Raw genomic sequence first — 22906 nt, forward strand, 5'->3', positions numbered from 1 at the left:
AAAAGAATAAGGATAAATAAATAATAAAAATAGCTGAATAAAAGCAGAACGGAAAGCATCCTCCCACACGTGGAAATCGGCAGTTTTCTGGAGATAGTTGATTTCAAAGGCAGCCCGCGCTATCTGGCACTGGTGCTTGCGTCACTTCCGTTACTGTCCTTCTAGTCAATTTCTATGGCCTTGATCGCAACTCCTGTCTTCCGGCGCGGGGTCCTAAACCTGAGCACTCTACTATAGTTGACCTATGTTGAGCCAGACCATGATGCTCCCAATAACCTTCCCAGGAGTCTTAGTGAAAGTGCTCCCGGGGCACCAATGTTTGATGGAGACAGCACTGGGGAATAAACGGGTGAGTGGAGTGTCTTTCTTCTCCCTACAGTCTTCCGCGCCTCTGATGGGAGGTTTTTTTCCTCTCAGGCAGCAGGTAGTCTACTAGGGGGCGGAGCCTGAGAATCGCCGCTAGCCCGGCAGAGCAGAGATGGCGGCTGCTGTGGCTTTGCGGGCCGGCACCCGTCTTCCCATATCTTGGGCTGCTGGGCCAGGTGAGTCCCGTAGGATCTGGGCGAGGGAGAGGTCGGGGCAGGCGGACAGCACATCCTTAGGGTCTTTCGAGGTGGGAGGGAGACCCTGGTATGGGGAGCGCCATCCTGGGGGTGCAAGGTTGAGGTTTGGTCTCGCTCATCCCACGGGAGACCCCGGGCTGCTCCGAGGACACTGGCCGGCTTGAACCTGCCCCAGCCTCCCGGGTCCTGTTGCACCCCCACAGCCCCCTAGATCCCCGGGCCAGAGGGATGGAGGGAGGCAGAACCCTGCCCCAGACACGGATGGGGTTGGGTGACCTTGGGTTCTGTTGACCCATCTGTGCAATGGGGGCAGTTTGCAGAGCTGTCAATTTTCGAGTCATTGCATAATGATAACAGTAACAATAATAACTCGTGGCCATCTGACCTAAGCGCTTAATGTATGTTATCTCGTTTTATTTTCACTGAAACCTCCTAAGTAGATGTTAGTCCCTTTTTGCAGATAAGGACACCCAAATGCAGAGACATTCAATGTCATTCAGTTTGAGTTGAGACTCAAACTCGGGTCTTCTTTCCAACCCTGTGCCTCCATTTACCACACTTTATCATTTCTGAATTAAGAATAATTTTTGCTCTTTTATTTTGGGTAATTATAATTATAGCTAACATTTATGTAGTGCTTATTGTTTGTGCCAAGCTCTTTACTATTATCTTGATTATTACATGCTATGTTACATATAAAATGATCAATTAATTACAGTGCTCTCATTTGATTATTTCATATACCATATTACATATAAAACGATACTTTTTACAGTTATCTCATTTAATTATTATGTACTTTTATAAAAGGATATCTCATTTACAGTGACCTCATTTGATCCTCATAACAACCCTGAGAGATAGGTGCTATTATCCCATTTTACAGATGAGAAAACTGAGGTAAACAGATTAAATGATCTGTTCAGTTACACACCTTGGAAGTATCTTCTGCAACTTTGGAACTTGAGGTCTTCCCAGCCTTAGGCATGAATATCTGTTGCTGCTCTGAGTGCAAAGTATCCTTTCTTCTTTTTGAAAGACCCTTTATTGGTCCCAAGTCTCATTGTTGTTTTTCTCAGTCATATCTTCAAATCTAATTTCCTAGTTATTACTTCAATATCTTGGGCTTTCCCACAGACTCTTTGAAATTATTATCTTGTTAGCTGCTCTTGTCAAAAGTAGCAAACTTGGACCTTAGAAGGATAAGTAAGACTGGTAGTTACAATATTTATGAAAGAATTTAAATATTTTTAGCAAATGTGTCTGCCTAATTAGTATTTAGGGCAGGACTCAATACCCTTTGAAAAATGCTTTGAAGGATTTTAGCCCCTATTCTGCTCTTCATGGTTGCAATTAGTGGGGGAAGGAAGCAGTCCTTTACTGTTTGAATCTTCTTAAAAGAGTTAGGAGAGGCCTTATGCCATACTGCAGGTCAGCCCTTGTCCAATATTTGAGAGGCATGCTCTGCTGTAGGCTATCAAACTGATTAAGAGGGTTATGTTTTGGGGAGAGCTAAGTGATTGAGTGGATTGAAAGCCAGTTCTAGAGACAGGAGGTCTTGGGCTCATATCTGGCCTTAGATACTTTTTAACTCTGTGACCCTAGTCAAATCGCTTAAACCCTTACCACTCTTTTGCCATGGAACCAATACACAGTATTTGTTCAAAGATAGAAAATAAGGGTTTTTTTTTTTTTAAAAAGAGGTTTCAATTTCTACTATTTTTCAGGCAGATGTGGATATGAAAGAGAATAAAGAAAAAGTTTCATTTTTCCCTCACAATGTTTTAAAAAACAATATGATAGATTTTTGTACCAATTGGTTTGGATAAGCATTTGTCTATTGGTTTTCCTGAGGATATTTGAATTCATGAAGTTGTACCCAAGTAATTTCACTCATCAATTCGTCATTCCTTACAGCACAATAGTATTCCATCACCATCACATACCACAATTTATTCAGCCATTTCCCAACTGAGGGACATCTCATTTTTTAATTGTTTTAGTACCACAAAGAGTGCAGCTATAAATATTTGTGTGCAAACAGGTCCTTGCCCAGTTGTTTTTTAAAATTTCTTTGGGATACATACCTAGTAGTGATATTGCTGGATCAAAGGGCATGCATTCTTTTAAAGCCCTTTGGGCATGATTTGAGGAATTCATTTTTAACTAGAATTTTTTTTTTCTATTTCTTTTTCAGGGTATTTATGGACAAGGCAGTTTTACCCAACTACATTACCTGTGATTTCCAGTTTTTCTTCGAGGGTCTCCCCTTGTAATGGTGAGAGGTTCAGTAATTAAATTGAGTTTTTTATTTTGAACTGAGCTCTGATATAATTTCCCAGATGCTGCATTGGATAGAATGCTGGTGTTAGAGTCAGAAGACTCATCTTTCTAACCTGAGACAGTTAACCTCAGATATTTATTATCTCTGTGACTCTGAGCAAGCTACTTAACCCTGTTTCCTCATCTGTCAAATGAGCTGGAGAAGAAAATGGCAAATTACTCCAGTATCTTTGCTAAGGAAACCCCAAATGGGGTCACAAAGAATTGAACATGACTGAAAAACATCTGAACAGAAAAATCCCTGAAGAGTTTTGTTTTCTATTAAAGATATGGATAAATGAAAACAATGTTTTATAATAGAAAAAAATGAATTACTATTGGTGAACAGACATATGTTATTTTGGTCTTAACTATTAAAATCAGACTCTTTACACAGGAAGGGAACTTATAGGTCAAATTTAGACTCATGCTAAAGTGAAATAAACTTTTCTGTAAGAATCTCTTTTCCTGTGTAAGGAGGCTTCTTCTAGTGGTCTTTTTGTGCAGTTCAGGATTAAGTAAGCAGAAAGATACTTACCCTAGTTCTTTGGATTTATTGATATTTATTCATCCCAGTGCCCTTCTTTTTTTTTTTAATCTTTGTTGCAGTATATGAAAAGAGCTGGACTTCTATAGGACATGGCAAGATCTTAATTGGGAATCCTTTAGCATAATTTGAGTTCTGGAGAGTCCCACAGATGTAAAAAATGATGCCTACCTTCAGGCTGAAAACTTGTTACTCATTTTCATAGCTTTCGTGTATAGTTGGTTATATTAGCATCAGCATTGAAAATTACTTCTTAAGCTATTATTTATGAACATTGCTATATTGGGGCTATTCAGAAGAATTATATAGACAATAGGGTTTTTAAAAGATCATCCAGTTTTAATGTTTTTCATTGGCAATATTAATAGTTATGGAATGCCTTGATATAAGTTTTGTTGTCTCTGCAGGTAGTTTTGCATTCCAGGGAGCCAGGAGTCATCATTTTATCAACTTGGCCCATGCCCTCCAGACTCAATGTTGTATTACTTCTCCTGGCACATTGATAGGACAACAGAGACACTATAGTTTCTTCACTAAATGTAAGTATGATAATATGCAAAAACTGAGAATTTAACAAGAATGAGAAAAGTAAAGGGTTTTTTTGGTCTTTAAATCTTGTCTTTAATTGCTTAACTTTGGGGTTAATTGTTTAAACATACTCACATTGTGTTTGGATGCCAAAGACTTGGTTGAAAGATTACCAAGCCCATATGATTGGGTTATTGGTCAAGTATATGAGAGGAGCTTGGGAAACCTTACCCACAGTTTTGATGCAGTTGTTTCAAATAATACATTTTCTCTAGAAGTAGAAAGGCAAAGTTTCAGGGTCCTAAAAAAGAGTAAAACAGTTTATGTATGTGGGGAAATATGAAGCACTAAGGTCAAAATATGCCCTGCCTCCCCCCTTCCTCTTTCTCAGAATTGATAAGTTCCAAATCAGAAGAGTGAGGATTAAGTAACTTGTTTAACACCAAAAATTTGTCTAATTTGCAATAAAAGAACTGAGGCAGAGTTGTGAGCGGATAACTATTATTAAAGGGACCTGGCCCTCTTTGATGAATGAGACCTCAGATCTTCCTCAAGATCTGAGATGCCTCCTTGCTCCACAATATACATTTTATAACCTTCAGGTTCCAGATAGTCCAGCAAAATAGCAAATTCTCATTGGTGGTCTCAAAGTCACAGTGGTGGTCTTGAGACAATGAGAAGAAGTTGGGCAATCATCTAGCAAGCAGAATCTCATTTCCTGTTGGACATTCAAGGGAAATGACAAGGGATCATGGAGCTCCTAAACCAACCTGGAGACTTTCCATGAGTGGTCACAAGAAGGGCAAGGTAGGGGTCTTCCCCCCTCACAGGATGGACAGGGTATATGACTGTTGTTAACTAAGGGGTCATTATCTGTATATATTTATCTCCTGAAGTTGGGTGAAGAGAAGATGTCAGAGGGTGGAGGTTCAGAGGTCTAGATGACCTTCTTCATGTTGGTATTTACTCATTAGGCCACATGGATGGAGGTCCTCCTGCTTGGACAATTTTATTGATGAGCAAATATGACTCATCATATAGAGTCTTAAACCTGTTTCTTATGGATTAAAATGTCTGATATAAGAAAGAATTCCTTTACCCTAATGTGAGTATGATATGGATCCAAATCTATATGATTAAACTTGACTGACTACGTCTGAATATAGGTATGTTGAATAATCACTTATGCAATTACTCTAAATGGAACAATACTGATTGAACTAAACTATGGCTAGATTATGGATCATTAAATCAGTTATTTTTCACATTTGTCCAGGGTCATATAGCTAGGAAGTGTTTGAGCCTAGATTTGAACCCAGGATCTCCTGTGTTCAGGCCTGGCTCTCTATCACCTGTGCCACCTGGCCATCCCCTTGCCTATTTTTATTGTAGAAGTCATATTAGAGAATGAATATCCTTGTTAGAATAAGTTTTTGTAAAAACCAGGACACAAAGTGATTAAATTACTTGAAACAATAAGCAAGAGGAATTAGATATGAAAGAAAAAGAGAAATATAAATATATTATAACTCTTCAATGAATGGGGCTCAAAAAAGAATTTTGGGCTAGATATTCTTAACCCTTACCTTCCATCTTGGAGTCAATACTGTGTATTGGTTCCAAGGCACAAGAGCAGTAAGGGCTAGACAATGGGGGTTAAGTGACTTGCCCAGGTTCACATAGTTGGGAAGTGTCTGAGTTCAGATTTTAACCCAGGACCTCCCGTCTCTAGGCCTGGCTCTCAATCCACTGAGCTACCCAGCTGCCCCCTGGAATAGATATTCTTGCCATGGATTTGATTTTGTCTTTAGCATTAATGGATTTTTGCATTATTGAATCATTTATGGGCAAACTAAGGGCACAGTGATGAGCAATGATTATTGAGCAGTAGTTGGTCCTTTTTCTTAGGTTAGTTTCATTGAATGAGATATTGCCTACTATTGTGGGATACTGATAATAGGGTCAAGGGAGCAAAGAGCTTAGGAAGGAGACTGGTGTGTGTCTATAATAGGAAAGGGGCAGTGCTGGAGCTCTAATCAACTTCTCCAACTATAAACCAGCTTAAGACTAGTGTGTAGACTGGTCTACTTGTGCCTTCTCATCCAGTCCATTTTGGATTTTTTAGTGGCTTTTAAGACTTCATTCCAGGGCAGTTAACATTGGTAGACAGCCCAGCCACTTTACCAGAATGAGTTTTTCTTTATGTTTGTTAAGGTGCAGGGCAAGAAGTAATCAATTAGATTGTAATTTCTTTTTCTGTCATCCAAAATTGTGCAGATTTTTTTAAAGTTCATTTTTTGAAGCTGTATTTAAAAAAGAAAAAGATTGAGACAATGGCCCTAACACTTTCAAATAGAAGTAGCTGCAATTAAAGCACACAGTACTTTGGCTTTCTTATAAAATAGGAGTCATGCTAAAATCAGGGAAAATGTGATTCTTAGAGGAATAAAGAATTATGAACTTCTTAATGCATTTGGATGTGTAGTGAACTTTGTGTGAATACAAGCCTACTTAATTAGAGATCATAGGATTAGAGTTAAAGCTGGAAAAGACCTCACAGACGTCTAATTAAACATCAAAAAACAAAAACAGAAAAACAGATCAGTAAACTAAGGCCTAGGGCAGTGTTTGTGAATATTTTCAAAATCATATGTACAGACTGCACTTTCAAGCTGCCTGTAAACCCCTCCACATTACCCCAGAGAGTGGAGGGAGGAAGTGTTTGTGAAACCTGCATGTGAAAAATGTCCTTAGACACTGTGGAGAGGGGGAATGGGGGAATGGAGTAGTTTCTGCCCTATTTTAGAACTCTGGATTCACTTTTAAGTAATTTCCTCAGGAAATAAGCTGGCCAACTAAATTGATTCCCACTGAGCTTTTCCCTGTTAAAGATAGCCTCTTGGGAGAGATAGCATTAGTTATAAATTACTAGAAAGTTCTTTCATTGCCTTTGTGTGAGATTGGAATTGGGAATGTGTTTATGCAGGACATTTTAGGAAAATAAAGACCTGTTGGTTTTCTGACCTAAAAAATAATACAGGGGTCAACTAGACAACTTAATGTATTGAGAGCCAGGTCTAGAGACTAGAGGTCCTGGGTCCAAATTTGTATGCAGACACCAATTCACTTAACCCCAATTGCCTAGCTCTTACTGCTCTTCTGTCTTGGAACCAATGCACATTATTGATTAAAAGATGGAAGGTAAAGGTTTAAAAAGAAATGCAAAAGCAATGCCTTGCCATTAGGAGAACTTATATCTTATTTATGAGACACTAACTTTATCGACTGATCACACTTGTTTTTATTTGAAAAAAAATTATCAGCATAGTTTATTTTGATATGAGATATTGTTATTGATGATATTGATGTTATTATTTGTTATTGATGATAGCTGATTATAGACTTGAGCTGTTAGGGTCACTTGGTAGTAGACACTGTATGAAGCTGCTGGACAGAGTTTAATCCAACACGTATTTATTATTCTTTATCAGGAGAGGCAGGGAAAGGAAAAGGAGGTAAAGATATAACAGGAGAACTTTTTTTTTAACATTATTTTATTTGGTCATTTCCAAACATTATTCATTGGAAACAAAAATCATTTTCTTTTCCTCCTCCCCCCACCTCTCCCATAGCTGACGCATGATTCCATGTGTTCTTGACTCAAACCCATTTCTTTGTTCTTTGTTGGTATTTACATTAGAGTGTTCATTTAGAGTCTCCTCAGTCATATCCCCTCAATCACTGTAGTCAGGCAGTTGCTTTTCCTTGGTGTTTTTACTCCCACAGTTTATCCTCTGCTTGTGGATAGTGTTTTTTAGATTCCTGCAGATTGTTCAGGGACACTGCATTGACACTAATGGAGAAGTCCATTACCTTTGATTGTACCACAGTGTATCAGTCTCTGTGTATGATTTCTTGGTTCTGCTCCTTTCGCTCTGCATCACTTCCTGGAGGTTGTTCCAGACTCCATGGAATTTCTCCACTTTATTATTCCTTTTTGCACAATAGTATTCCATCACCAACATATACCACAGTTTGTTCAGCCATTCCCCAATTGAAGGGCATCCCCTCATTTTCCAATTTTTGGCCACCACAAAGAGTGCAGCTATGAATATTCTTGTACAAGTCTTTTTCCTTATTATCTCTTTGGGGTATAAACCCAGCAGTGCTATGACTGGATCAAAGGGCAGACATTCTTTTATCGCCCTTTGAGCATAGTTCCAAATTGCCCTCAAGAATGGTTGGATCAATTCACAACTCCAACAACAATGGATTAGTGTCCCTACCTTGCAGCATCCCCTCCAACATTCATTACTTTCCATAGCTGTCATGTTAGCCAATCTGCTAGGTGTGAGGTGATACCTCAGAGTTGTTTTGATTTGCATCTCTCTGATTATAAGAGATGTAGAGCACTTTTTCATGTGCTTATTAATAGTTTTGATTTCTAAAAGGAAAACTCTTAATCTAAATCTAAGATTTAATAAATATATCCCACCAAACCAATCTGCAAGGATTTTCTTCTTGTTCACCAAAGGTAAACCTCCTTAAACTATTCTATCACTGTCTATCTAAAACCCAAATCTATCTTTCCAACCTTCTTCTAATATATAAATTTCAACTATCCTTAATCTCCTTAAAATGTAAATAAAAAATAACAAGTTGTCTTCTCTAACTGACCAATGTGGCAGTTAGAGATCAAAATGCCTTCCTCTGACTCTTCTCAGCAGAGCAGTCAGAGCTCTCACTGTTTTCAGTGAGAATCAAACAACATCCCCACTTGCAGCTTCACTCACTTCAGGAGAGCAGCTCTGACAGCCAACCAAAAACTCTTCCCACCTTCACAGATGTTCTTGTAAGGTTTCCAAGTTAAGTTTGGCCAAGGTCTCTAACTGATATTATCCAGAGGAAATTCACCAACCACCTCTCCAGACAGTGACTACAGAGAGTGTCCAGAATCCAAACTGCTTTCCCACAAATCCATTATTCCTTAAAGAGCCAACAACAATTTCCCCCCTGGCCTTTCCTTAAAAGGGGACAGCGCAAAAATCCTTAATCAAGTCTACATCTCTACTTCTAATTATGCTATATAACTAATTAATAACTAATTAATCCTCACATTTCCCCCTGTGCTTTATTGAAAAGATTATTCTTTCTAAAATGAAGCACTACACCTAACTAACCTTATTCTAAAACTAAGACAGAGAATTAAAGAAAGAAGAAAGAAAATGAAAACTCTTATAAAATGAAAATCACATATTACAGTTTCAGATAATTCAAATGCAAACATTTCCAATAACAAAATTAACACCCTTTTACTATACTATTATCAAAAAACCCAACTCTACCTAAAGATAAAAATTCAAAATCACCTTATAATACTATGGAAAACATAAAAACCTTGAAAAAGTGTTATTATACAAAATATACATAATATTTCACCCCCTGAAGTAGTTACCTTTTAGGAAGATATAAAAATTCCCCCTGAGGTGGGTAGAACCCTGTCTTTAAGGTTTCCTTTAAGGGAGGATATAAAAATCCCTCTGAAATAAGGTTTTTAATTTTTAATTTTTATATATTTTAAAATGTTTTATTAAAATCTATTTAATACTTATTTAGTATTATTTTATAATTTAATTAAGTTGTCATTTATGATTTTATTGTACCAAAATCCAAACCTTTCATTAAATTCAAATGTAAAGTTAGTTGTCATTAAAATCCTTCTGTCTTCTTAGTTCTTGATAATAGTTTCAGTGTCCATGGAAAAAGTCTGTAGTTGTAGTCCAGCTGCTGTTGTAATCTTTGTCTAATGTGTCCTTGAAATAGTGCATTGTCCTTTTGAAACAGTGTCCATAGCAATTTTGTTGTCATTGTTGTTGTTGTGTATTTGTCCTTATCCTGTTGTCATTTTGTAGTTGTCCTCGTTGCCATCCTGCTGTTGTTCCATTGATCTTTGTCTTATTCTTGATTTTCATCTTCAACTGGTGGCACTTTCTTTACATACTGTTCATTAACCTTGTGTAAATAATGGTCTAACAAAGTCTGCAGTACCTCATCTGGAATAACATTGTTGTCATAATTATTCTTATTCTCCACATTTAGTGTCTAATGTATCTAATATGGGTGCTGTGGTGCTTTCATCAAAAACTGCATTGCATCATCACAATTAGTACTACTGTGGACAGGTTTGCTGGGCCCTTCTTGTAAGGAATCAACTTAGTTGATGTCAGGATTTCCATCTGAGTCTGTTAAGGCTTGTTTACATTTAGTCAAGGAATTACTTTAAACTTTGGAAGCTCTATTGCATGCTTAATGAATTTTCTCTGTGTTATCTGGTTTATTGAAGCAACTTTCTTATATGGATGGGTATAATAGCTTTCTGATCTTTGCCTGGACCTGGCTCTTTTATTCCATTTTCCTAGCTAGTGTAAGGGCAGGTTGCAAAAGGAAAGATGGAACATTGAAAGAAGAGATGATTGACAGCAAAGACTGTTGGTAGCAGAGGATGATGGGACTTAGGAGAGCTCTGAGAAGACCTCTGGGCTTTTGAGATCTCGAGGAGACTGGAAGCATTTTCCCTGCAGGAGATATTTGTCAAAAGCCAACAGAAGATTTGTCAGTGACTAGCCCTGAGACTATTTCTACAAAGTATTTCAGTATCATTGTACCTCTGAGAACATCCAACCTGAGTGTCAAGTCTCTTCGGACCTGAAAGGGTCACAGACTCTTGATCTGAGAGCCTCACTCTCTCCCCTTAGCCTTTTGCATCTGCTCTGATTATTCCTTGGCCCTGGTAGCATTAAATTAGGAGTGAGAAATAGTGGGAAGGGTAGGTGAAACTCTGTCCAGCTCTGTCCAGAGCGAAGGACCTATTGGGACATAGGAAACAGGGACCCCTCTACCCTCTATCCAACTCCCCTCTATTTCAATACCTGATACCAATTAAAACAACTTTATCGCAGTCAGATATCAGTGAAGTGGAATTATTCAAAGGAGCTTGTAAAGAAGAACTCACTGGGGCTACTGATCAGCCATAGCTGATGGTTGATCTCTACCCCCTCCTCCGTTGAGCTGTTAGACTTGAGGAAGCTTATCCTTCTGGACTTAATGTGCAAGGGAATTTGAGGGTATCTCCTATATCAACAGATAGGGGAGACCTCCCTTCATCTCCCCATCACCTTCTTATTATAGAGGAACCCATATTCCTTGAGTAACATCCCTTGAAGCAGAGTCTAGGAAAAGGGAGAGAGAGGGAAAGTAGGAGGTACTTCATCTAGGCTCTTACCATTCGATGCCTCACCTCCACACCAAGCTCCTCTAGACCTTCATATACCATCCTCAAAGTAACACCAGATTCTGTTCATATATAATCCTTACACAAGGCACTTAAGTCCTTTTCCCTGTGGAGGCCCAAGAGTTCTCAGATGGTGATAAACTGCTATGGTTTCCTTTGCTGACAATGGGTTTCCTCCAGACTAGTTTCTCTTTCCCATTTCAAGCCTGTAGTCTCTGGTTAACCTCCCCTGGTTCTCAGATCCTTGGTATAGGGCAGTGAAGCGATCCTATCTCTTTCTGGCACAAAGACATACTTACATAATTAATCCTTACAATACTTTCCCCAAAACACTCAGATCAACCTTCCTAGAAAGTATCTTCTCTGAAGACAGTTAAGCAAAAGGATATGCTTTAATTTGTTTAGCCATTCTTTAGTCAATAGGCTTTGTTTCCAGTTCTTTGTTACCATCAAAAATGCTCCTGTAAACATTTTAGTGTATCTGGGTACTTTCTTTTTACCAGTGACCTCCTTGGAAAGGTTTAAATCTAGTCATGGAATCTCTGGGTCAAAGGGTATTTTATTTTATTTTTTTATTTTAAGCACTATTTGCATGATTCCAAATTGCTTTCCAAAATGTTTGTACTGATTCACACCTTCACCAACAATTCACCAACCCTACTGTATATTGGTTCCTAGGCAGAAGAGTGGTAAAGGTTAGGCAATAGGGGTTAAGTAACTTGCCCAGGTTCATACAGCTAGGAAGTGTTTGAGGCCAGATTTGAACCCAGCACCTCCCATCTCTAGGCTTGACTCAATCCACTGAGCTACCCAGCTGCCCCCTTGTCTCTCTGTTTTTTAACCAATACTAGATGTCTTTGATAACCAATGCTACACAGTGATTATGTAATGCTGTCTGCACATGAGGTAAAATTTCAGTTATTGGATATCAATATTGATGTGTGGCTATCATCTACTGCTGACAACTTCAGTGAGCACAGATTCAGAGGAGGTGTCATGGAACTGCTTCCTGCATTTTGAATGTGAATCAGAAGTTAATCTTTTAGTGGTAATTAAAAGCATCATATCTATCAGGTTTCTCAGTTTCATTCATTTTGGTAAGGAGAATATAAGAAGTTGACTTTCAAAAAATTTTATAATTAAAAAAAAATTGAAACCAGGGAACTTAGTGCTATCATTGAGAGAAAATAGTCTCAGAGAACTGAAGAGATTTAAACTAAGGTCACATAGCTGAAAATTGAGGGATTTAGGACTCACATTCCAGTTGTCTTTACCCTATACCATGCCTCCACCTTGTCTGAGTAAATGAATATTGGGTTATTCAGTGACAGGAGGTAGTGAAGGGGATAATTATTTAGAGTGACTTTTCACTTCAATTAGGATAGAATTTTAGATTTGGAATTAGAATGAATATCAGGATGACATCTCAATGTTGTTAACATTTTAATACTAAAATAAAATTATTTTTAAAAATTTAAAGTATTGATTATCAAAGCAAATTAGTTCATGAGCATAATAGCAATTAAAAATTTCTATAATATATGAAGAAGAAAAGTAATATTGTTGTAAAATGCTAGGGGTTACTAACCTTTTATAGTGTGTAAAATGTAGGCAAAATTTACATAGTTATATCTTTTTTTTTCTGTCAACCAGCTGTGTACTTCTTTTCCCAAATATTCTTTTGTTGACATTTAATGGTCATAGAGGACATTTTCATGATATGAAGAAAAAGACAGTCCTAATGTGAAAAAGATAATAAGAAAATTTACCTTCATCTCTTTCAGCTAACTATTCCCACCAGCTCGTAATCCTTTTCTAAGGTAACCATCTTCTGATGTGCCTCAGAAAATGAGCAAAAGCATATTTGACATCCATCAGGTCAAACTTATGGTTCAGGCAAGCCCAGGCCTCAGCAGATGCAGTGGGGTTGGTCAGTATGCGTGTAGCCAGGCCCCTGCTCCTTGGTCAATTCACCATCAGGAGCAATGGTTGGAAGTTAATAGTTGATATCAAACTTGAAGTCAGTTGAGTACTAATCCAAAAATTGGATGTCACACTTTATTTTTACAGTGATGATGGCAGCATTGCCATCCTTGGGAACCACATCTCCAAAGTACAACAAGCAGGGAGCTTTATATTCATCATGGTTGAGAGCCACACTTCACCATCTGATTGACTGGCTCGAAGCAAGCATTAGCAATCTCTGAGCTGCGTTCTGCTGCCCATAGACTTTCTGAGCAGATGTTATTGGGGCACGTGTGGACAGAGGAAAGTATTGTGGGGATTTAGCACCAGGTTGGTCTGGAATGAGGGCACCATCAAATTGGAGAAAGGCAGTGGTATAGGATGCAATTTGGCAGATAAGGTGGTTAGTGTAGATTGGACATTCAGTGTCCAGGTTTCTGGTACAAGTGTGGCTGGCTTTGTGATCTTCCATGAAGACACAATCACAGTTCTCTAGGGAATGTAAATGGGGAGAGTGGAATTGTAAGATGCAGCTCTAGCTGGAGAAACCTAGTGGGCTGGGTAGATTAATGTCTCTGGCTTTGACATGAGCACCGGAATAGAGTGGAAATCAGTTCTACCATCAAATCTATGGAAAAACAAGAAACCTTGAAGATCACTGCAGTGATTAAGCTTCAGAGTCCTGACTGAGCAGGTTGATGATTTCCTTGTCAGTAGTGTAGCACCCTTTTCCCTTGGTGATAAGCTGGTAGTCAGTTCCAGCATGAACTTTGCTAGTGATAATGGGTTCCAGGTCTAGAAACACTGCCCAAACAACCTGCTTGCCCGGATCTGTTTCACTGGAGAAGATATTGAAAGAGTAATTTCCTCCCCAGTGGTTTGTCAGTTAGCACCTGACAGTCAGTCCGGATACTGTGTTCAGGGAGTATGGCTGTTGACAGGCTTGGCCAGTCTGGATATGGGCCTGAGCAACATAGATAGCAGTCCTTACCTGAGAGATAGCTGATAAAAGAAAGCTCTGCCCCGAGGCAGATGCAGAGAATCCAGCTATGGTCTAGCTGTGGGAGGGATGGTGAGGCCCAGAGATGCTTAGGCCATACAAGTAGTAGTGCCCAGGGACTAGCAGGGCCTAGAGGCAGACAGATGGTAAGGCCTGGAATGGAGTTGTTGACTCATGCCATTTAGGCCCTGTGAGCAATCAAATAGGTTGAGCAAAGGGGAAGGTACGGTGTGGGCAGCTTTTCCTGCTGCCTAGGGATCCTTGATGCATTCCCGGATGATTGTGCCAGGGGAGGGGGCAAAGCTGGGAGTGTTGTGGATAACTGTATTCAACAGAAAACCCTTGGTTTTCACCCTGCTTGCTAAAGATCTTTATGAAATCCAAGGTTATCTCAAATATGTTTTGATTGCAAATGTTTTCTTCATGCTTGTTCTCGCTCCAATAGAATGTAAGGCAGGACTGTTTCATATTCATCTTTGTATCTCCAACATTTGTCAGGGTGCCTAGCCCATAGTCGGCACTTAGTAAATGTATATGGATTAATTATATCACCCAGGAATCCCTTTTAGCTTTCTAGGAGACTAGGGTCAATTACTCATAAAATCTGTTTCTTCACAGTGACGGCAGAAGAGCTATGGAAAGGGGTCTTAGCTGAGTCTGGTGCTGGAGCCAGGAAAGGAAGAGGGAAAAGGAGCAAGAAAAAGAGGAAAAAGGACCTCAACAGGGGCCAGATTATTGGTGAAGGTACATTTGTTTGTCCTGGTTTAGTTTCTTTTTATTATTATCAGTAATCATTAAGATCTTTAAGAAATCAGACTGGGGCTATCAGCACTTACTGGGTTTCCTTCACTCTCATTTCAGTTTTCTCGAAAAAAGTAGGAGGATGTGAGTGTGGGGCCTCTGAGCTGTCCCACTGCAGGCTGAGAAAAGATGGGGCTGAGGAGGCAAGAAACAAGCCTTTGTTCCAAAGCAATTCAGGGTGGGAGTCAGTCGTGGAGATGTGGGGTGCCTGTACTTTTGTCTCTGTGTGATTGTAGAGAATGTGAGCAGTTTAGTTAGGATGGAGGCTGTGTCTGCCGGTGGGTTGTGCATGCAGTCTGGCTGCTTGACACAGGAAAAGGGCTTACCTTGCTTATCGAGTCTGGGAGTCCTGAGGCTGTTGCAAGCAGAGAGGAGACAACTGGAACTTGAGTTTAATATGTAGTCTATTTTACTCCCTTCTTTCCTTTCTTCTTAGCTATTTGCCATCTGGCTTCTGACCTCAGCTGAATCTGCTTTCTCCAGTTACTTTGGATCTCTTAATTCCCAATTTTGATGGTCTTTTCTCAGTCTTAAATCCTTGACCTGTCTGTTGTGTTTAATGTCTGTTGTGCTTAATGCTGGGTACTCCTGGATACGCTCTCCTGTTTTGATTTTCATGATATTATTCTCTCCTGGATTGACTTTTGTCTGTCTGATTGCTCTTTTTCTGTCTCCTTTTATGACTTGTTATTTCTATCGTGCCTTTCACTTTTTGTTCCCAAACTTCTTTCCTATATGCTCTTTTCCCACTACACACTCTTAAAGAAAAAAAAAAAGATTTTATTTTTTGTTAAATTTTGAATTCTAGGTCATGTCCCTTTCTTCCAATCATACACTAGAGAAGACCAACATTTGGTATCAATATTTCTGTGGAACCATAAAATAATATTGTAATATTTAAAAATTAATATTATGCTAGGTGTAATATTCTAAATGCGATATTTAGGAATTGTTTTGGAAACATAATATTAGTAAAAAAATTGGTGTGGATACTGTTTATAAAATAATTAACCCTTAATTCATGAGGATGATAGTAACTTTTAACAATTAAATTTTAATATAAATATAGTCTAAGAAAGAAATAAAGAGGGAAGAAATTTTAAAAAATTTCCTAGCCTACCAGCCCACAAAGAGTGTCTTCCACCTGAGCTACCAACCTCCAGAGAGAAAAAAGCCCCAAATTCCAGCCCCCAAAGCCCCTTCTCTCCATGTCACTTCCTTTCACTGTGGGCTAGTTTAACACATTTCAGGAACCAATCAAAGTCTCTCTAATCTGGACTTGTAACCCCATGTTCTGGGTCATACTCCTAGGGCTTGCTTGGATGAGCAGAAAGTTCATGACCCTGGGAGGAAGGGCTTCCCTTTACATAATATACTTCCATAAATAAGTTCTTTCTCTGGAGATGAATAGCGTAAGTCCTTTGTGGTTGATTTGAACAATCATATTATACACACAATAGCTCAATCATTCACAATTTCTCTTCTAAAACCAAACTGTCATTTCTTATAATATAGTAGTATCCCATCACAACAAAATACCACAATTTATTCATCCATTCCCCAATTGATGGGCATCCCCTTACTTTCCAGTTCTTTGCTGCCACAAAGAGAGCTACTATAAATATTTTAGGATATATATATTCTTTTTCTTTTTCCCTAATTGTTTTGGGAAAATGATAGTGCTATTGCTCAGTCAAAGGATAAACACAGTTTTATAGTTCTGGGAATGGTTCCAATATGTTCTCCAAAATGGTTGGATCAGTTCAGAATTCCACCAGCAGTATATTAGTGTCCTGATTTTCTACATCCCATCCATCGTTTGCCATTTTCCTCTTCTGTCATTTTAGCCAAACTGATAGGTATGAGATGGTACCTTAGAGCTGTTTTAATTTCCATTTCTCTAATCAGTAATGATTTACATCATTTTTAAATGTGACTATAGATAGTCTTGATTTCTTATCTGAAAATTACTTCTTTACATCCTTTGTCCATTTGTCAGTTGGAAAATGACTCATATTCTTATAAATTTGACTCCGTTCTCCACATATTTTAGATATGAAGCCTTTATCTGAGAAACTGGCCATAAAGTTTTCTCCCCAATTTTCTGCTTTCCTTCTAATCTTGGTTACATTGGTTTTGTTTCCTTTTAACTTAATGTAATCAAAATTATTCATTTTACATCCCTTTATCTCTACATCTTGCTTATTTACAAAATATTCTTTTGTCCATAAATCTGATTGATAATATGTTCCATATTCTTCTAATTTACTTGTATTTTATTACTCTGTCACATTTCCATTTTGACCATATCTTGGTAAATGGTGTGAGATATTGGTCTAAACCTAGTTTCTTCCAGGCTGCTTTCCAGTTTTCTTGGCAATTTTTACCAAATAGTGAGTTCTTACTACAAAAGCTTAGATCTTTGGTTTATCAAACTTGAGGTTTCTATAATAATTTACTACTGGATATTGTATATCTCCTGTATTTCACTTTTCCACCATCCTATTTTTTTTAGCCAGTATCAAATTGTTTTGATAATTACTTACTTATAATACAGTTTCAGAGCTTGTACTGTTAGACTTCTTTCCTCTAAATTTTCTTTCATTCATTTCTTTGATATTTTTGGCCTTTTGGTCTTTGAAATGAATTTTGTTGTTATTTTTTCCTACCTCAGTAAAATAATTTTTTGGTAGTTTATTTGGGATGGCAATGAATAGATAGATGAGCTTAAGTAGAATTGTCACTTTTATTATATTGGCTTGGCCCATCCATGAACAATTGATACTTCTCTGATTATTTAAATTTTATTATTTGTATAAAATGTGTTTTATAATTCTATTTCTGGGTTTGTCTTAGCTGGTATCCTTGCAAGTATTTTATATTGTCTGTGGTTATATTAAATGGAATATCTCTTCTTGGAGGGCTTTGTTGGCGATAAATAGAAATACTGATGATTTATGTGGGTTTATTTTATGTTCTACTACTTTGCTAAAATATATACTCATTCTCAGTAACTTCATCAGCCCCCATTGATTTAACTGTCATATCTTTGTAGAGATTTCAAGATCTATAGATTCAGTCTCATTCTTTCCCTGAGTTTTAGTCCTCTGGCCCCAGTTTTCTGTTAAACTTTTCTCACTATGCTCTGGAGACGTTTTAGTCTCAACCAATTAGAACTGAATTAATTATCTTTCCCCTAAACCTTTTCCTGTCACAAATTTCTTTCTGCCAGGTTCTATCATGACCTTGAACATATTTTGGATCCTTAACCCTCCTTTACCTCATATAGCCAATTAACTGTCAAATCTTGCTACCTTAATGACATCTCTCAAAACTGACTCCTTCTCTATACTCACACTTTAGTTCAGACCCTCATCACCTCTTGTCTCGTTTATTGGGACAGTTTACTAATTTGGCTTTCTACCTCAAGTCTCTCTTCACTCCAGACCATCCTACACACTTGCTGCCAAAGATATTTTCCTCAAATGCAGTTATGATGTCATTGCAAGCAATTCTAGTGACTTTTATGTTGCTTCTAGGCTAAACTATTTTAAACTCTGTGCAACTTGGCCCCAATCATTCCTTCCAGCCTTGTTGGATATTGCTCTCTGGGATCCAGCTTGGCCTTCTTGCTGTTCTGCCAAGACACTCTATATTCTACCTGTCATTGTACCACCTCTCCTTCATACCTGTGATGCACTCCTTTCCTTCCTCTGCCTCACAGAATTCCTTACTTCCTTGAGGATGCAGCTGAAGTACCATCTTCTGCAGAAAGCCTTTCTTAATTCCCCCAACTGCTGGTGCCTTTCCTCCCAAACTACTTTGTATTTAACTTTGTGTATATCTGTGCTTATTAGCTTTATGTTGTGTGTATTTTATATGTTAAGTGTTCTCTCCTCCAATTGGAATGTAAGTTCCTTATGAGTAGAAATTGTTACATTTTTCATATTTCTGTCTGCAGCTCTGCAAGTGGTGGTGCCTGACTCCCAGTAGACAGACCCATAAATATTTAGTTGATTGCTTTGCTATAGAAGTTTTTAAAAATCTAAATTTTTAGTTATAAGACAAGTAATTTTCTTTCTATCTTATCTTAAGGACGTTCTGGTTTCCTCTGGCCTGGTTTGAATGCCCCTGTTTTAAAACAGGGCATGATTCAGCCAGTTGGCCAAAGAGGCAAAGAAGAACAGGAAAAGATGCAGACTGAAATTCTCCAACAGAGAGATGAATGGGAGAAAAAGAGAAAAAGGAAGATTAAACGGGAGAGAGGTTGGACTGGAAGTTCTTGGGGGGGAATCAGTTTAGGACCCCCAGATCCTGGTCCTAATGGAGGTAATGCTATCTCTTTTTTGTTTTTGTCATAGGATATGTTTACCTTTATAATGCAAGAAGGATGTATTTACTTCTGAAATTTTAAATGCTTTTATTTTCATTTTAAGAAAATAATTTCTATTGAAACTCATATATCAATAAGAAAACATTTGAATATATTGGCCAATTTGGGTTACTTTTGTTTTTTAATAGAGCCTCTCCTTTCACTTTGTGGAAATACATCACAGAATTTCAGGACTGGAAGAATTCTCAAAGAATGTGTTCCAACTTCCTCATGTTAAGGATGAGGATACTGAGACCCAGAGAAGTTAAATTATTTACCCAACATTAGTAAGAAGCACAGTAAATGGATGCTTTCTGCTATTTTGGTTTACACTCAACATTGATCAGTCATTGGAGGAGATAACTTCATAAAATGTTCACTATCTTTATAGAATTTAGAAAGGCTTTTGCAGGGATGATAACCACAAAGGGGGCAGCTGGGTAGCTCAGTGGTTTAAGAGCCAGGCCTAGAGATGGGAGGTCCTAGGTTCAAATCTGGCCTCAGATACTTCCTAGCTGTGTGACCCTGGGCAAGTCACTTAACCCCCATTGCCTAGCCCTTACCACTCTTCTGCCTTGGAACCAATACTCAATATTGATTCCAAGATGGAAGGTAAGGGTTCAAAAAATAAATTAAAAAATAACCCCCAAAACTAGTCACTGAAATTTCATACCTTTTTTTACTTCATAGATTGTCTTCAATGTACATGTTGTTTAGACTAAAATACACATTTGAGGAAGTGCTAGAAAATGAGGTGAGAGAAGCACAGATGCTGGGTTGTGACATGTAGAAAGATGTAAAGGAAGACCCCCAGCATGTTGGGCATGGTCCTCTGTGGGAATCTGTGAATGAAGATGGGGGGAAATTGCATAGAATAAGATTGCTGGGTAGGTTTGTGCCAGTGGAGGAAATATCCACATGGAGGATGGCTTTGAAGTAAATTACCCTCTAGTAAGAAAACCCCAAGTCTTTCTGACTCCAAGCATTGTGCTCTTCCCCTCTTGTTTTTGCTTTTTAACATCTTATGATCTCAGGCAACTAGGTGGCTCCATGGATAGAAAGCCAGGTGTAGAGATGGGAGGTCCTAGATTCAAATCTAGACTCAGACATTTCCATCCTGTGTGACCCTGGACAAATCACTTAACTTCCATTGCCTACTTAGTTCTTACTGCCTGATGTTCTGCAGTTTATCATTCTTTAGACTCTAAAGTCCCCAAACTTTTTACACAGGGGGCCAGTTCACTGTCCCTCAGACCATTGGAGGGCCAGACTACTAAAAAAACTATGAACAAATCTGTATACCACTGTGTGGTATAGCGGAGGCTGCAGCGCTGGCTGTCACGCCTTGCACAGGCCCATCCCTGCCACCACTATACTGGGCAGCAGTATACACAGTGCGGAATCCCCTCCTCCAGATTGCCGCTCTCCATGCTCCTTTGTGCAGCACCTCATTCTCAGAACAATGTGCCACGCTAAGGATTAGGATTGTCACCGGAAGTAGTACTGTAAGTGAGCGACACTGCACTTTGCAGTGCCAACACATGCAGTGCCCCTCTCACTGACCACCAATGAAAGAGGTGTCCCTTCCAGAAGTGTAGTGGGGACTGGATAAATGGCCTCGGGGGGCTGCAGTTTGGGGACCCAAGCTTTAGAGAGTAACCTAGAGCACTGCAAGTCGGAAGAGCTTCTCTAGGCTGTTTCAGGCAGGGCTTTCCCTAAGCCTTTCTGACTCAGAGGTTACTCTCCAGCCATGTTGCCTGCCCAGAAAGTGAAGGCAGATTATAAAAAGTTTTAAGTCAGCTTTCCCAGAAAATCAGACTTCCTGACACTCTGTTACTCTTTCTGCCATACTTTGGGTTTTTAACCTGAATTCTATCGTCTTGGCTTTAAAAAAAAATTTTAATAATAACTCATTTGGTTATAATTGGTTTACTTTGTATTCTTATATGTTTTATTTTGTGTTTCAAAAACATGGTTCTGAGCAGGATTCCCTAAGCATCACTAGACTGCTTGCTAAAGGTATCTAAGACACAGAGAAGGTGAAAATCCCTTGTACCATACCATATACACCTCTTTGGTTCTTAATTTTTTTTTTTAAACCTTACCTTCCACCTTCCGTCTTGGAGTCAATACTGTGTATTGGCTGCAAGACAGAAGAGTGGTAAGGGCTAGGCAATGGGGGTCAAGTGACTTGCCCAGGGTCACACAGCTGGGAAGTGTCTGAGGCCAGATTTGAACTCAGGACCTCCCGTCTCTAGGCCTGGCTCTCAATCCACTGAGCTACCCAGCTGCCCCCCTTAATTTTTTTTAATCCACAAAAGGAGACAAGAAGAAAGAAGACAACTTTTCCCTTCTGTCTTAGAATCGATAGTAACTATTGGTTCTAAGGCAGAAGATCAGTAAGGACTAGGCAGTTGGGGTTAAGTAATTGTGTATTTTTTAAATAAGTGAATTGATGTAGTTTTTTGTATCATTATCAATACTAACTCCTTCCTTCCACAAATAGAAGCCTTTCCTTATAACAAATCCTGTAGCTGAACAACGCAGGCCAATGCTCAGTTATATCTGAATCATATGCCTTGTTCTGACCTCTGATCTGTCATCTCTGTTAAGAGTTGAGATGGCTTGCTTCATCTTTGGTCCCCAGAAATCATGAATCCCAGCACTAATCAGATTTCTGAAGCTTTTCAAGCTGTTTTCTTTTACATGATTGTGGATAATTGTATAAATTGTTCTCCTGGGTCTGCTCACTTCTGCTCACTCAGCATCAATTCATACAAGTTGGATTTTCGTTAAGCCATTTTTCCAATAATTTTTTCTGGCAATAACCTTCCATTATATTTCTTTCTACACCATAATTTGTTGTTATTCCCCACCTTGTTTTTGTTTCTTTGCTACTAATTAAAAATGCTGACTTCCCCCATAAAGCCCATGTCTGATCACTTCGTTTCCTGTTTATTGAACTCTAGAGGTTCCCTATTGCCTTTGTAGAAGCAGTGAAGGGGAGTAGGTAGTGTTGGACTTAGATTCAAGAAGGCTTGGATTTGAATCCTGCCTCAGACGTTTAGTTGCAAATTACTTAGGTGGTTTTCTGCTTCATGACCATTTTTTAAGAGAGGTGCCCAGTCAGAATAATGATTTGGAATATTAACTATGTACAAATTTACATAAATATCTTCTTTTATCTCAACAGAAACTTATGAAGATTTTGATACCAGAATAATTGAGGTAAGCTTTTATTTGTCAAGCATTCAAAAAACATTTTCAGTGTATAACACCTGTGGACTTCTCACCTCTAAAAAACTATTGATTACTGGTGTCTTAATTTTTTTTTCTTTTGAATCTCACTCATATTATATCCTGCAACTTTACTGAAGTTAAAATTTGGAATTTCAAATGTCAAAATTTTGGAGTCAAAATGTTAAAATTTTGGAGTCAAAATATTAAAGTTGAAAAGTGAATATGTTAAAGTCATCATTTAGAAGTTAAAATGTTAAAATTTGAAAGTAGTTTTGAA

General features: G+C 38.4%; 1 protein-coding gene across 1 annotated transcript in view; it reads left to right on the forward strand.

The window, feature by feature from the left end:
- Nucleotides 1–222: 222 nt before the first annotated feature.
- The window catches only part of MRPS5 (mitochondrial ribosomal protein S5), a 40398-nt gene continuing 17714 nt past the window's right edge, over nucleotides 223–22906 (forward strand). The window contains exons 1-6 of the mRNA XM_001382035.4: nucleotides 223–542; nucleotides 2761–2841; nucleotides 3840–3971; nucleotides 14835–14960; nucleotides 19113–19346; nucleotides 22583–22617. Coding sequence (XP_001382072.2) covers nucleotides 479–542; nucleotides 2761–2841; nucleotides 3840–3971; nucleotides 14835–14960; nucleotides 19113–19346; nucleotides 22583–22617 — 672 coding nt within the window. The 5' untranslated portion in view covers nucleotides 223–478. The remainder of the gene's footprint in view (nucleotides 543–2760; nucleotides 2842–3839; nucleotides 3972–14834; nucleotides 14961–19112; nucleotides 19347–22582; nucleotides 22618–22906) is intronic.

The sequence above is a fragment of the Monodelphis domestica genome, chromosome 1 (genome assembly GCF_027887165.1).
Source record: "Monodelphis domestica isolate mMonDom1 chromosome 1, mMonDom1.pri, whole genome shotgun sequence".
NCBI lineage: Eukaryota > Metazoa > Chordata > Mammalia > Didelphimorphia > Didelphidae > Monodelphis > Monodelphis domestica.